The following is a 15,534-nucleotide window of genomic DNA, read 5'->3' as shown; positions in this document are numbered from 1 at the left end:
AAAAATGAAACCTTCATCTAAAAATCAAAAGTACTATCATTAATAGCATGTTTAAACAATACCTACCATTTCATACTTATAGGACAAGTGATTTATACTCTACTCTTATTTCCTGGAACCAATGACCCACAGCTTGAAAACTAATACATTTTTGTGTGATAGCAACTGACTCAATGTAAACTGAGGTAATGAAAAGAATCTGCCCACCTTTCCTGTTGCCGCTCTAAGAAGTTGCTGTTTCTTTTCAAGATCTTCTCTTTTAGCAGCAAGTGCTTGCTGTTCTGCATTCTCCTCTCTCCACAAGTAACTAACCAATAAAAATTAGAATGTCTTTAATTTCAAAAGCATTAAGGTGCACTAACAGTACACAACTTATTTGAATAATTTATAACTTAAAGACCATTTAACAGTCTGTAACTAGTATTTCTCAAAGACAATGAAGGCATAGCCTGGATGGGAATGGCTCAGTAGTTGAGCATTAACCTAGGATCCAGGAGATCGGGGTTTGATTTCCGGTCAGGGCACATGCTCGAGTTGCAGGCTCAATCCCCGGGTGGGGGGGGGGGGGGAGGTTGCAGGAGGCAGCCGATCAATGACTCTCTCATTGCTGATGTTTCTATCTCTCTCTCTGCTTCTCCTTTCCTCTCTCTCTGAAGTCAATAGGGATATATTTAATAATAAAAAAAAAATGAAGGCATATTTTAGTCTATACTAACTTTCTTTCACTTTGTAATTCATCTTTCTTGTTTTTTACTTCATAGTATTTTCTGTCCAGTTCTTCTACTCGAGCTTTGACTTCATTAAGGTCCTGATCCAGTTTCTATGGATATAAAAATAATTCAAATTTAAAATCCAATTTCATGCAAGCTAATCCAAAGTAACGGGAAGATCAGTTATTGCCAGAGAATGGGTGAAAGGGGCAGCAGGAGTGGGAAGAAGGAACAAACACGGGTATGAGGGTTCCTTCTGGGCATGCATACATACACACACTCCCCATCCCCACCCTACACCTGTCCTACACATTCCCTTCTCACTTCCATCATCCTCTAATCACCTATACTATACAGTCACACATATGACTTCAGAAAGCATTTTTCTCCCTTTCTCATTTTAAATAATGTTAGATCTTTCTTACTCCGAAAGTGATTTTATCTTCTACTTCAATTTTTAAGGAAATGCTAGCTAAACATGCATAGTAAATGTTTAATTCATTTGGAAAATGTTATAAAATCACCATTGCTTTAACCGACAAAAATACATTCTGCAGTAAGTTATTAAATTGACAGAAAATTACTATAAAGTTATGTTTTAGATTTGTATATGTTAAAATTAAGGGTAGTTAAGGTATATACTACCAATTCATAAAAACATATTTCAAAATATACTCAGTCTACAAGGAAAATTACTGATATAAAAAAGAAAAATCTTTTTAAAAAAACCACCACAATGGCTGTTGTGGCCAGCTGGTTGGAGCATCGTCCCGTACACCAAAAGGTGGCAGGTTCAGTTCCCAGCCAGAGCACATAACCAGGTTGCAGGCCAGATCCCTGGTCAGGGCATGTGAGGAAGGCAGCCGATAGATATTTCTCTCTCTCCTCCTTCCTCTCTAAAAAAATCAATAAAAATAAAATTTAAAAAAGAACTACCATATGTATAATATTACACTGTGCTGGTCTTTTCTAAATTAGTACCTATCTTGGATATTTTAAGAGTATGGAGACTTAAAAATAAAACTTAAATAAGTAAAACTACATATTTATCTCTTTAGAAAGATTTTTACAAAAGAGCTATAAAGGTTCTTACATTATACTGCTCCAAATTTTTCTCTTTATTTGCCTCAGTATCCTCCAAATCTTTATGTATAGCAGCAATCTGTCTTTTCTTATCATTAATAGCTTGATCTAAAGACTTGAGCTCCTTTTTAATCCACTTATCCCTTTCTTCTTTTGATGTAAACTGGCTTCCTCGACCCTGCTTTGCATAAAGATCCGTTCTTTCCTGGGTAGCTTGTGCCAATCTATACAAGATAGAAGAGAATGGATTGAAAAATAGAACAGGATTTAAGCAAGTTTAACTGCCATCAATACAAAAAGAGTACATAGAGAAAATAGCCATTTAAAAAATTCCATTAAAAAAGATAATATAAAAAGCAACTGCTGTCTAATAAAAAACTCCCTGAATTAGTAACATAGAATATCAATTTTACTTCAAAATCAGTTTAAGTCAGATAAAATAGTCCATACCCTAAGAATTTCAGACAGAAAATGTCTTCACTCCAGGTTTGCATCAGTCGGTAAATCTAGACAGTTCCAATAACCCATTTTCAGAAATTTAAAAAAAAAACACTCACTCCAACTACATTTAACTATATAAACACTGGAACTCCTTACAATAAAAGACACTATAGAAGTTAAAAGGCAAGGGAAAACATTCAAAACACATAAAGCAAATATTAATGCCTGTATTACATAAAACAACCCTATACAAAAGAAAAAAATTTTTAAAGGGCAAAGGACATAAACAGTCAAAATTCACTGAAATGAATATAAGTGGCATATAAATATGATAATGCACTAAACTGTAAAATCAGCAAACACTGGCAAGTACAATCTACAGATATATACCAAAATGTCTAGGTGTTAAAATATGGAGTAAAAAAAAAAAAAAAGTGGCAGAACATAAGGTAAGATGTCATTTGGGTGAAAACAAAAAAACATATGAATGTTTTAAAAAGACCTGACAACATCTAGCTATGCTACCGTAGGCAAGTTATTTAACCTACAGAGCCTAAAGTTTGTCGAATTTAAAGTGGGGATAATGTGGATCTCTTAGAGCCTCTGAATAGAAAGAACATAGGCAATATGTGTATAATAATGCTCCACCCACAGTATTTGCTTAACATTGGCTATTACTCTGTAATGGGCATTCAACTTTTGCCTTTAGTACTGTGCCTTCTTAACCCATAAGTATTTAGGCTCTATAGAAAAACAACATAGAAAGGTAATGGTGTTGGTGAAAAAATTCCCAGACCTAGCAATTCCTCGCTCTTCTTTCTCTTTTACACTGTTGAATTTAGGTTCTGTTTCTGCAAGTTCTTTCTGCTTTTCTTCTATTTTTTCAAGCAGCTTCTGCCTCTCTTTTAATAAGCGTTTCTGTAAATAAAGCAAGATAAGTAAAAATGCAATGTGCTTAAAAATTTTTGTTTAATTTGTAAGTCTAGCATAAAAAGAATTCATGAGAAAACTGATCCTGCAACACAGAACTAATTTTTAAATTAAAGAAACGAAGAGATAGTATTGAGTTGCTACATGAGTGCAATCATTTTAATGTGCCAAATCTTTAACAAATATTCAAGTGGGCACCCATCACAGAAGGGACTTAGTTCTGCAATTCCTACTCACCTGAACAGTTATATCTTTCATTTTTAGCATTTTAACTTACCCTTTGTTCACTATTGCCTGCCAATTCATCTTGTAAATCCTTGGCTTTAAGCTCCAACTTAGTCCTCTGCTTAATTTGTTCTTGTCTTTCAGCACTGAGCTGCTCCTTTTCCTCTTTCATAGCTGAAATTTTTGTTTTCAGTTCTCTAACTTGGCGCTCAATATCCTATTCAAAAGTTTCGAACAGAAATGAATCAGGCAATTAAAACAGTAGAATTATGACACCATTAGTTTTCTCCCTTCTTTTTCTTTCATTTACACTTTCAGCACTATGCGTTTCCAATACTCAATCCCAGTGACACCCCGTTACCATTCCTAATTCTGGTACAAAGGTTCTACTATGGTCAAAAAATATGAGTTAGCCTAGGTGTAGTTTGTAATCTTACCTCCATTTTATCTCTTGCATCCTGCTGGGCATCTCTTAATTGTCTGGACTTTTCACCACTAGTTTCTCGCTTAGCAGATAGCTAGGGAAAAACACACACACACAAAATAAACAAGCTATGACTTCTAACTTATTTTGTATTTGTTTAATATTTCAAAACATCTAATAAAATTTTTAGATACCTGCTAAAATAATCATTCACTTTAAAAATTTTACAAAAAAATTAGTGGTTTTCTTTAAATAAAAAAATTCCCTAAAACAAATTTTTGTACAAAATGTCAGCAATAGTAATTACAAAATACATTTTTAAAAGCTAAGAAAAAATTCATAAAGCTTTAAAGGTGGCTTCCTCTCATTCTGGTTTGTCTGACACCACCAACTGATTGTCAGACCCAACTACTAACTATACAACATGGGCCTACATATTTTTCTTGGAATAAACGAAAAGAAAAAATTTGTTAATAAATAAATTCATTAAGGAATTTTCAAATTTAAGTTTCTATTTAAAAATCATTGAAAAGTATAAATAAAGCATGAGTTTAACATGTCCATTATAATAAAATTCATCGAAATTTAAGTGGCAAAGGTAAATATTTTACCTCATCAAGTTTAGCACGAGTCTCGTTAAGTTCCTGATTATAAATGGTATACTCCAGGGCTCGTCTCATTTTATCCCACTTTTGATACTGAGCTAGTTCTTCCTTTTCTTCCTCTAAGGTATGTAATCTCTCTTCAATGTATTTTAACAACTCATTGATTTTTTCCCGTTTGCCCTCTTAAAAAAAATAAAAATGGGAGAGGGATGAAGAAGTTGAATAAATTTTTATGCACTATCACTTCTCAAATATACCATGAGTTAATCTTAAGAACTATAGCATTATTTATTTGATATTATGGAGTAACCAAATCTAAGATAATAAAATGGTAATTAAGATGCTTTACTATCAAAAGCAACAGAGAACAAACTTACACACAATGACACTGGTTCTTATACACATGTGGTAAGGGCCTCAGTTTAAGCTTCCTTTAAAAGCCAGTACACCTTCCCACAACATTAAAAAAAACAAAAAACCTACTAATATCATTGGTGTTATTGATTCTCAATTTTACAATAATAGCATTATCAACAGCTGCTACATATTGAATGCATTCTATATTCCAATTATGCTAATTACTTTGCTTCTCTATTCACCACTACAAAACATGAAAAGGACTTTGTAAATTGGGGAAGCTTTGGACCAGAAAGATCAAGTCTCAAGTGACAATGTCGGTTAAATTATTAGTCAGGTTTTGAATCCACGACTGTCTGATTCCAAGTTATGACAGGACACAGCACTTGAAAAGCAAAGTAGGGTTTCCGTAATAAATGTACTAACGATGAGTCTAAGTTCGAAGTTTTACATTTACTTGCTCCTGACCAACTTTGTTTTGAGGAATACATCCAAATTTGTTATCCTCACACACCATGATGAGGACACTAGAGGCACAAAGTAGCTGACCTAAAAAGGCATTATTACCTCACAGTAACAATTCTTTATTAAAAAAAAAATTACTGGAAATCTTAAACCTTAAACTGCTTAAAACTAATTTTATCTCCATTCAACATATAGGCAAATTATCATACAATATACTCCCAAGAACAGGCATAACTCCTTTCCACTATAACACAATGAAAAATAATTCACAACAAATAGAAATAAGGTAGAATCACATTTATTTTACCTGTTTCTTTCATTAAAGAGATGCTTTCTTCTTTTCGTTCATCATATACTCTAGTACCAGCTACTTCTCTTAACAGCTTTAGTCTCTGAGAATCTGGTGCTGTTGCCATCTGGTTGATCTAAAAATTTTAGAAAAATAATTACAGCACTACAGACTGCTCTTTAAGAACTCTACCTTGAAAGGGTAGTCACATGATAAGCTGAGTATGAGTTCACTAATATAATCTATACAGTACATACATACACCTACATATCTTAAACTTAAGTGAAATTTATCCCAAAAGATGCAAATAGAATTGATACATTCATAAGTCTAATTTATGGATAAAACTCTCCAAGTTACAAATGACAGAATATCCCACTACCATTTTTTCTTAGTCAATATGATAAGGTATAAAAGATGAGACTCATTCTAAAAAAACAAAGTATTTTTAAAAGGGGAAATCATCACTCACTATGTGTTTTTAAAAAGCTATAATGATACTATTAAAGGTATCACAAAAATGGTATGCTTAAAATATAGATAAAAACAATTGTCTCACAGGGGTAGTGTGCATTAAATAAAATAAGCAAAAACATCTTTAATATTTCATTTACAAATATATGGCAAACAAAATACATGACACAAAGTGGTAAAATCTAATTGCCATGCAACTTTATATAATAAGCATGAGTTTTACATATTCTTCAAAATAAAATTAAGCAATAAAGGTAGAAAATGCTATCACTGCATTAAAAATTCAACTGACAGTTACTTTAACACTTTTACATAAAAGAGAAGCAGCGCTGAGCTAAGAAAAAATGGTCAAAACTATATACAACAAAAAAAGTATATACAACAAAAAAATCACCTTTTAAGTCCTTATCATTGGGTACCCCAAGTAAGCATGCTCATTCATTAAATTTACTCACTTAAAAAATATTTAATGAATGCTTACAACATATATGCCACTCTGCTGGGTACTGGGAAAAGAACTGAACAAAACAGAAAAGGTCTTGCCCTCATGGAACTTACATTCTAGTGGAAAAAGACAGGAAATAAGCATACCATCACAAGTACAATACAATTGCTATGAAGAAAATCAAAACAGAATAAAGAAATAAAGCATATAGAGCAGGGGTGAAGGCAATGCTTTTGTAGATGACGTGGTCACAGATGGGTTATATGAAATACACGAGGAGAAATAAAAAGATGTCAAGGGGTCCATGTTGTATGCAGGGAAGACTCAGATAACTGGTGTTTCAAACCAGCCTTCTTTAAAAAAATTTCTTATATAACGATCTTTTCAAAAACCTGTTCTCTGGTATCACATTTCCCAAAGGTGAAACACCATATTCTTCCTAATCACTTCTGAATGCTAACTTTCCAACACATATCTAAATAAGCCTCCAATATGGTATAAGTAGACATTTATAAAGAATTTCCCCCTAATCCAAACAAACACTATAGAAAATTTAACGCCATTACAGGTACATTTTAAGAAAAACAAATTATCCTAGATATAGTTTAAAATATATGAGGAAATAGAGCAATCAGCTAAGTAAATAGAAACTAAAAACTATAAAGAATACAATCTCTATAAGGAAAAGAATATGGTGGATTTCTGGTAATGTAAGCTTTTAGCATTTTAATTCTGTGATACACTGAGTAACAGAAAATTAATTTTAGGAAGTAATTTTTTCAAATGTGATTTTTATAATATTTCTACAATATTCATAATTTATAATTATCATGACTTCCACAAACCAAAAATGTCTTCTAGTACAATGCACCTTTGTGAGTAATACAGGTCACTAAGGAAAAATGATCTACTTAAACAACTCTGCTGAAATACTTCCATCCCATTATGCAAAGGGTTACTTTGTATTTTATGGCCACATAAAAGGTAAAACTAACTTCAATACAAAATAAACCAATGAAAACAAGACATAAGGCACATTTTCGTTTCAACTTAACCACTAGAATAAATAAGCCAATTTATCATTCAATAAATATACTCAGAAAGCAAATTCTATTTAAAAAGGACATACAATTTTTTTACCTTTCCTTGTTTAACAATATAATAAGGATTACTTCGAGAAAAACCAGCACTTTCAAGGAGATTCATCACATCATTTTTCCTGTTGATAAAGATTAAAAAATTCAGATTAATAACAATCCAACAATAACCGAAAAATGAATACACTGACTTTCAGGTTAAAAAGCGTGAGGGAGTACAGAACAGTCATTAAACCATCTGTTGTACCAGCCTCAGAGAATCTTCTGATTTGTTGAACATGAGACAAATATACCTCATATATAAGGCAAGTAAAAGAAGACTTTTACTCTGTTGTAAAGAAATTACAAATGTAAAGAAAAATGCTTACGTGACCATTTTCTTGTCTAAGAAATATTGATCCTTTTTGGCACCAATAACTCTTCGAAGTGAAACTTCCTCTTTATCAATCTAAGAAAAAAAGTAAAAGCCCAAAGTTAATTCGATACTAAAAGTGAAAAACTTTTTAGTTAATAAGGTCATTTTAGAGTCCCTAACCATAACAATTATTATGAAATTTCAATCTCACCAAAGATATGCTATACTCAATTCTTATGATAAAGACATTTTTTCACAACAGCTTGCACGTTCCATTTATAAGAATGTTCATTATAATTTTAAGACAAAATTAGTACGTAAACTGTCTATTTTTGCATAAACTAAATTATAATAGCTTACATAAAGCTATAAATCAATGTTTTAAAGCATGAAAAAATCATCAGCTGCAACAGTAAAATTCTCAACATTACTAAAAAGAAAAAGCAGTTACTCACTGGCAGCCGGTTGTCTGAATTGTCAAAAATAATCTCCACAAAAGCAGAAATAACACGAGGGCCAGTCCCCTCCTAAAACATGAGATAGATAAATTTTTAATTTAAGTGGTACTATCAAATTCTTTAAACACATTTCAAGTTTAGTGCAGGGTAATAAGCCTGATTCAATGCACAAAAATTCCTTCCAGACTAGTATACAGAATCTCTTGCCAAAACAGCAAAGACACTGGATTAGGATGATGATGATGATATTTTTCAACCATTCTGAATGATAATGTAAGAGATGTCAATGTTAGGTCCTTATTAGAGCACAAGACCCCAGACACTAAATTTTACCTATTTACTAATATCTAAAACATTTTGAGGCATTTCTTTTATAGACTCATCTTAATGGTGGAAATAAACACTAACAAATCATATAATTAGTGGAACTCTGGTTTTTAAACATTTAATTTGAGACAGTCTATGTAGTTTTAAATCTGCTAAAAATACACATATTTAATTTAATGTGTCACATTTAGACCAATTTTATGACCCAATCACTTACATACCAAATGCAGGTAATTTCCACATTCTGGACACTGGTATTATGTTCAATACAATGTGTTATGTTCAACACAATGTAGAATATCTAAAAAGATTGTTTTTTTAATGCCAACCTGAGAAACCTAAACAAAGATTTTTCTATAAGGAATTAGTCCTGATTACCTAGCTGAAAATTCAAATGGGGGGAGAGAGCAGAGAGATAATAGTTAAAAAACAAACACCTTCCTAGGTGAGAGAGACATTATTGAGGTATACGGAGGAATCTTCCTTTCTGGTCTTTAAATTAATTATAAGCCATACTCAAACCAAAAAGATAAATTATACTATTTTATTATAGTTTTTATAATTTTTTATCCTAAAATTACTTTAGTTCATTATTCATAATAATCTAATGAAAAATTATAATAATTCTCTTTACATATACTTCTTTCATATTAGAAAATATTACCATTTAAGTAAAAATATGGCTAAAAATAGTAACAAATTATATGTTGCTTAGTTTGCAATGGTTGCTTCTCCATGCTCCCATTTAACTTCTGGTTCTGAGTCTAAGAGTTCCTCATCCCCAATCTCAAACTCTTTTTTCTCCTCAGAAAACCTTCTCGAGTCTTACCAGACAATACCCTTAATAAAGAAATTTATATTTATGTGGAAGACATACCCGTCTTTGGCAAATCCTACAATTTTCTTATCATTATATAAAAATTAGGGCTTTTTCCTGTGTTAATACAGCAGACTAAATTTTACAGCAGAATAACATACTTAAGAGACCATATCCTATTCACAAAGGATCTGAAACTTGAGCAAATGATTTATCAGGATTGACAATGCATTTTTAAAAATATATACAGCTGCCCTGGCTGGTGTGGCTCAGCTGGCTGGAGCATCATCCAGTGCACTGAAAGGTTGCAGGATCAATCCCGGTCAGGGCACATTCATTCGGGAGGTGGCTGGCTGATGTTCCTTACATCAATGTTTCTCTCTCTAAAATCAGGGAGGATTAAAAAAATAAATAAAAATACATACAGATGAGCCTTGAACAAGACAGGTTTGAACTGTAAGGGTCCACTTATACTCGGGTATTTTAAGTTGATTTGCACAGTTCAAACCCATGTTGTTTAAGGATCTGTTGGTGGTTGGGAATCTGCATATTTGGAGGGCTGACTGTAGTTACATGCAGATTTTCTACTGAAGGCAGCGGATGCCACTGTCTCTTCAGTTGTTCAAGGACCAACTATAATACCAATAATGTCTTAAAGTAGCGTCACTTACATGCAATAAAGCCAATCGCTGTTCCGGTCGAAGGTGACTAAACTCATCACTGAGAACAAATTGAATTGCTAGAAATACAAAAACATAACTATTAGTCCAGTCTAAAAAAGAATTTATGCCTTAATAATAATTTCCCATGTCTTCATAGAATACAGTGTATCACGTAATGAACAATGCAGATAAAGTGGATTACTTATTTCATATAAACAAAAATAATGCAAAAATTTACCTGTACTTCAGACTAATCAGCAAGAAAATGATGATATAAGAAAAATATTAAGAAGCTTTCACTGAAACATTTATGGTAAGAAAATAAAAAGAAAATACAAAGGTACAGGAAAAGACAAGCAGAACTAACGTCTACCTCTTAATCAAAGTATTCACTGACTTGTTAACACTATATTTGTTTTTACCCACTAGATATAAATGATATAAATTATTAACAAAATAGGATATAGTCCTACAATATCCTTAATTGGATACTTTGTCAAAAGAAATAGAACTAAGTAAAAATATAGGGAAATGCCCTGGCTGGTGTGGTTCAGTTGGCTGGGTGTGGTCCCGTGCACTGAAAGATTGCTGAGCACAGGAGGCAGCCAATTGATGTTTTGCTCTCACGCTGATGTTTCTCTCCCTTCCTCTCTCTCTAAAAACCAATTAAAAATATATATATATATGTGTAAATATTTTAGATTCCCATCTTCTACTCAACTGCTTGCAATGCCCTTATCTTCAGTAAAAAGGAGCCACTCCTACTGCAATGTAGAGGGCTTAACTGGACCACCCTGACCTAGAAATGGAAGTCTTTACCCAGCTGTTCTGTTCCATCCACCCAAAAGACCTTTTACATTCTAAGAGTGAGTGTGTGTGTGTGAATGGGGATGAAGGTGAGGACAGGCTGTCTTTTATAATCACCTTGGGGGATGAGAGAGAAATGAATTCAAAACTGCGCTCATCCCCCGGCAGATTATGAAATATTCACTTCCATTCCAAGCCACTCTCTTACTATCCCCAAATTACAACCACTGATAGGATATAGAGTACCCTTTAGATTTATAAGCATAGGATAGAACCTTTCCTCTTCTAAACCCCCCTTTTCCTCAAGCACTACTCAACTAAGAGGTTCAAAATTTTTTCAACTCACTTCTTGCACAGTCCAATTCTGTTAACAAGATTTTTCTCCCCAGAAGATTTCAGTCGTTACTATACTAAAATGCATTTTATCTTTAAAGATAATTTTCAGAGCTCTATTTATTACCTTCAAACTGACAAGTCTGTTGAGTCTACGAAGTTTTTATACTATACCCTCCATCCTTTATAAAAATAATTGGCTTAGAAAACATTTTTAAAAAGATGAAACAGAAAGATAAGCCATTTTCCAAAATCAATATTAACTCTTCTACTGCATTTATATATATTTACATATATATACACATATATAAACACATGTGCATTGACATTTATATACTTCACTCAAGTTTAAAAAGAACTTCCATACATATTATCTGATGTGATTCTCACAACCCATTTAAGATAGGCAGGGCAAATATCTCTGTTCTTAAGGTGAAAAAAGTAATTTGAAAGGTTAAGTGTTTTGCCCAGTCTCACACATCTCATTAATGACTAGATATACAGTAGAACTCAGATCCTTACACACTTAGCTCTCTAATCTACAACACTGTATGAAGTATTTCTTGAGTTTCATGCAGGAATAATCTCAGAAGACCAATTTTTCAAATAAACTATCTTAAGATACCTAGGTCTTAATATATTTAGAATTCAAAAAACAATACCTACCATAAAAAAAGTTACTTTTTCCAGATCCATTTCTGCCCACTATAAAATTTCAAAAAGTACATGTTATTTGTATAAAAACCAATAAGATTAAAAATTTAATGAAAATATTAGAAAATTTATAAATCCAAGTTTCTAGCATAACATCTTAATATTTGATATTAAACACAACAGAACAGTGAACAAAAGAAATCAATAAACAAAACAGCTTTAATCACCAAATGAGTGCAATTTTTGTATAGACTTCAGATATTTGTTTCCTTAAAGAAATTCATTTTATTGTTGATTCTTTTGCTCTTTCCTAATAGGTTAAAATTAATAAAAATAACTAAATATACTACCTGGCTTTCATAATTTATAATCATTACAATGGACAGTAATTCTATTTTAATTGTATATAATAAAGTATTTAACAATTTAAAGATTCACATATTGCTAACATTTAAATACTTAAAGAATCATTTTAAATTCTCAAACTATTTGCATGTTCAACTATTTATAATCAGCCCTATATATAATGTAGTTTCACAGACTCACAAAAGTATAGACAACTGTAGGGCATTGTTTTTACTACCCATATTCAGAAATAAGCAATCCTATACAAAAAAGGGTATCAAATGTTTCTAATTTAATGAACTCATTTGAGTTTTGTTTAGCAAAATTTTCATTAAGAGTCTTAATCTTGACCAAGATATGCTGAACAATTTTGCCCCAAAGTTATCACCTTTAATGCAATGTAAATCCTAAAGAGATCACTTTTGTTATGCCAGAAAGTAATGAAGTGCTTTTAAAAAGAGGCATATAAAAGACACAGAAGCCAGCCTGAGGTGGCTTCCACTGGCTAAATCTAGGACAACATGAATACCAAAATAATTAGATGAATTAGAAATTAGTGCTGGGGGGAATAATCCATGAGTCCATACTGATAATAAAAAGATAAACAGTTAAATGGGAACGACTGGTAAATGTGAAAGGAATGCTGGAAGTGGGAAAAAAAAAATCATCATTTTGTAACCATCAGAAAAAATGCAAGAATTATTAATGCACACAAAATGTAGGGAGAAATTCTGATAAAGAGCACCATATTTCCATGTTCCAAAAATACCTCATCATTCCATATTATTTATTAGTTGCAAAGGAAAAACACTAACTATACAGTGGAAAAACTGGATACTACCTTGACTGGGTGATCAAAAGTAACATGAAGAAGAGGTAGATGACACATTATTTATATAATATTTTTCAAAAACAATGTTACAAAAGACAAAGAGATGCTGTAGAAATGACCCACATTAAAGGAGCCTAAAGAGACATGACAACTAAATGCAATACCTGATCCTAAATTAGATCCTTTACTGAAGGCGGCAAAATGCTATAAAGAACATTTCTGGGTCAATCAATGTAACTGGAAAATGAACAGCAGATTACTGCATTGATGTTCAACTTACTGAAGCTGATAAACGTACTGTGATTATGTAAGAGAACATCCCTGTTCTTAGAAAGTACACACTGAAGTCTGAGGTAATGTTTCATGGTTTACATAACTGACATCTATCCTTTAAAAATTCAGAGCATCAAGAAACACTTCTGCTGGCTCCAGCAGCAAAATGGAACATTATCGCCCCACCGGCGTGGCTCAGCGGTGGAGCATCGACCTGTGATCCAGGAGATCAAGGTTCGATTCCCGCTCAGGGCACGTGCCGGGGTTATGAGGGGTCAGAACAACCTAATTCGTGAATAAAGAATGGTCATCTTTGAAACAAGGCAACAGTAAGCATTTTAATTAGAAAATGACATATTGAGAACAGAATTGCTCAAACACTGAATTTAGTGCCATTCGCTATAAACTTAAAGCTACTAAAACACACACAGGACGGGACTGTACCCAAGTAAAGTAACATATGACTGTCTTACTCAAGTACTTCAAATGTGTAAAATAAGCAATTCATCAGTGCAGACAGAAGACAAAGAAGTTATGTCACATAGAAAAAACACACATACATTCATGTATATTCAAAGATAATTCTTATCTCCTTAAGCCTAGACACAGGCCAAATTTAAATGGCTGTATGGACAGAAACCTGATCTCATAAACCACGAGCACTTACCAATAACATTATGTTTTGAACTGAAGGGATCTACAATTGTCTGATCTCTGTAACTCCGAAAACCCTGGATAATAACCTAATAAACCAGTAAAAGAGAGATATTTTTCAGAACACACACAAAGAAATAACTTCTAAACATTCCCTTTTGCACTTTCTGGTTTCTCATTTAGTGCAAGATGAAAACTGTCAATTCCACGTAGGAAAAATTCACTTCGGAAAGTGGTGATCAAAAACCGTGCAAGAACACACAGCCCGTTGATCGGTAACCACGGCCAGTGTTTTCTTTTTTCTTAAGGAGTTACCACCTGTCAAGGGAGGCCTCAAATCAAGTACACCGTATAAGGCTTGCTAAACATTACGGGGCCGGGGGAAAAGTATCAAGTAGGCCGACAGCTCTCGCGACTCCCGGGGAAACGCGGGACGGCCCAAAAGAGCAGCCGCCGCAGGAAAGGAGCGCTCAGAGCCCCGCATTTCCAACAGCGACGCTTCCCCCAAGGGCCGCGGGCCCGCCCGGCTCCGCCGACTCGAGCGCGGGAAGCGCATTTTGACAGCAGTAAACAATGAGGAGGCGCAGCGCGTCCTGCCAGAGGGAAGTGCGGGCAGTCGGGGGGAAAAGGGCCCTCGGGTAAGCCGACACCCCAGCCTGCGCCCCCAGGGGCGCCCCCCGGCCGGGGACGCGCATCTCCACACCCGCCCCCGCGAAAGGCCCGCGCCGGGTTCCCCGCTCGGGACCACGCCGTCCCCGGCCCACCCGGGAAGGCCCGATCTCTCCACGGGGCCCGCCCCGCCGGCCCCTCCGCACCTCTCGGAGGTCCTTCCTCCTTCACACCAGCACCCTGCAGAGGCCCGGGCCGCAGACGGGCGCCCCCAAGCTCAGCGATCCCCGCGCTCCCGGGGCGGGGCCTCTCCCCTCCCCCAGCCCCCATCCAGCCCGGGTCCGCTCGGCGGCGAGAGGTGAGAGGCCGCAGGTCGTGCCGCGACACCCCCGCCTCAAGGAGCGGTCCTCACGGGCCCGTGAGCGGGGGAGGGACGCACAGGCCTCACCTGCTTTATGTACATGGTTCCGCGACCCCAGCCGGGGAGAAGGGCTGCCCCTCGGGAAAGAACAGCGCGGCCGCGGGTCAGGTGAGGCGCCGACGGGACCCCTCCCCCTAAGCGCCTCTCACTCCCGCCAGCCAAACAAAATGGCGTCGCCCGGGGAGGCGGAGTCCGCGCCTCCGACGGAACCACCCTCGTTTTCCCAACGAAGCGTAGGGGGAGACAGGTTCGGGTCCGCTATTTCTTTTCTGAAAAAGGCAGCTTCCACCGCGTCCTTTGGTGGATTTAATTCGATTCTTCGTTTTCTATTTGTAGCTGAAGCTTCCCTGAGACGTAGTCGGAAGCGTCGTTCACAAGGGCCTTGATCGTGGCGTTGGCCCGTGTTCCCTCCGAGCGCGGCGACAATGGTTGCGTCCACAAG

The 15,534-nt window shown here is 35.3% G+C and overlaps 1 protein-coding gene across 1 annotated transcript in view; it reads right to left on the bottom strand.

Moving 5' to 3' along the window:
• Positions 1–15,258, bottom strand: part of SMC3 (structural maintenance of chromosomes 3) — a 28,498-nt gene extending 13,240 nt beyond the window's left edge. The window contains exons 1-15 of the mRNA XM_016212144.2: positions 15,120–15,258; positions 14,076–14,151; positions 11,971–12,009; positions 10,174–10,241; positions 8,356–8,427; positions 7,914–7,993; positions 7,589–7,667; positions 5,548–5,665; positions 4,425–4,600; positions 3,827–3,907; positions 3,442–3,606; positions 3,031–3,152; positions 1,804–2,017; positions 717–820; positions 208–307 (exon numbers count right to left, since the gene is read on the bottom strand). Coding sequence (XP_016067630.1) covers positions 208–307; positions 717–820; positions 1,804–2,017; positions 3,031–3,152; positions 3,442–3,606; positions 3,827–3,907; positions 4,425–4,600; positions 5,548–5,665; positions 7,589–7,667; positions 7,914–7,993; positions 8,356–8,427; positions 10,174–10,241; positions 11,971–12,009; positions 14,076–14,151; positions 15,120–15,134 — 1,509 coding nt within the window. The 5' untranslated portion in view covers positions 15,135–15,258. The remainder of the gene's footprint in view (positions 1–207; positions 308–716; positions 821–1,803; positions 2,018–3,030; positions 3,153–3,441; positions 3,607–3,826; positions 3,908–4,424; positions 4,601–5,547; positions 5,666–7,588; positions 7,668–7,913; positions 7,994–8,355; positions 8,428–10,173; positions 10,242–11,970; positions 12,010–14,075; positions 14,152–15,119) is intronic.
• Positions 15,259–15,534: the final 276 nt, after the last annotated feature.

Source organism: Miniopterus natalensis, chromosome 14 (assembly GCF_054644295.1).
Source record: "Miniopterus natalensis isolate mMinNat1 chromosome 14, mMinNat1.hap1, whole genome shotgun sequence".
In the NCBI taxonomy this organism is placed as follows: Eukaryota; Metazoa; Chordata; class Mammalia; order Chiroptera; family Miniopteridae; genus Miniopterus; species Miniopterus natalensis.
Note: the sequence above shows the minus strand (reverse complement) of the source record. Positions and strands in the feature narration are given on the sequence as shown.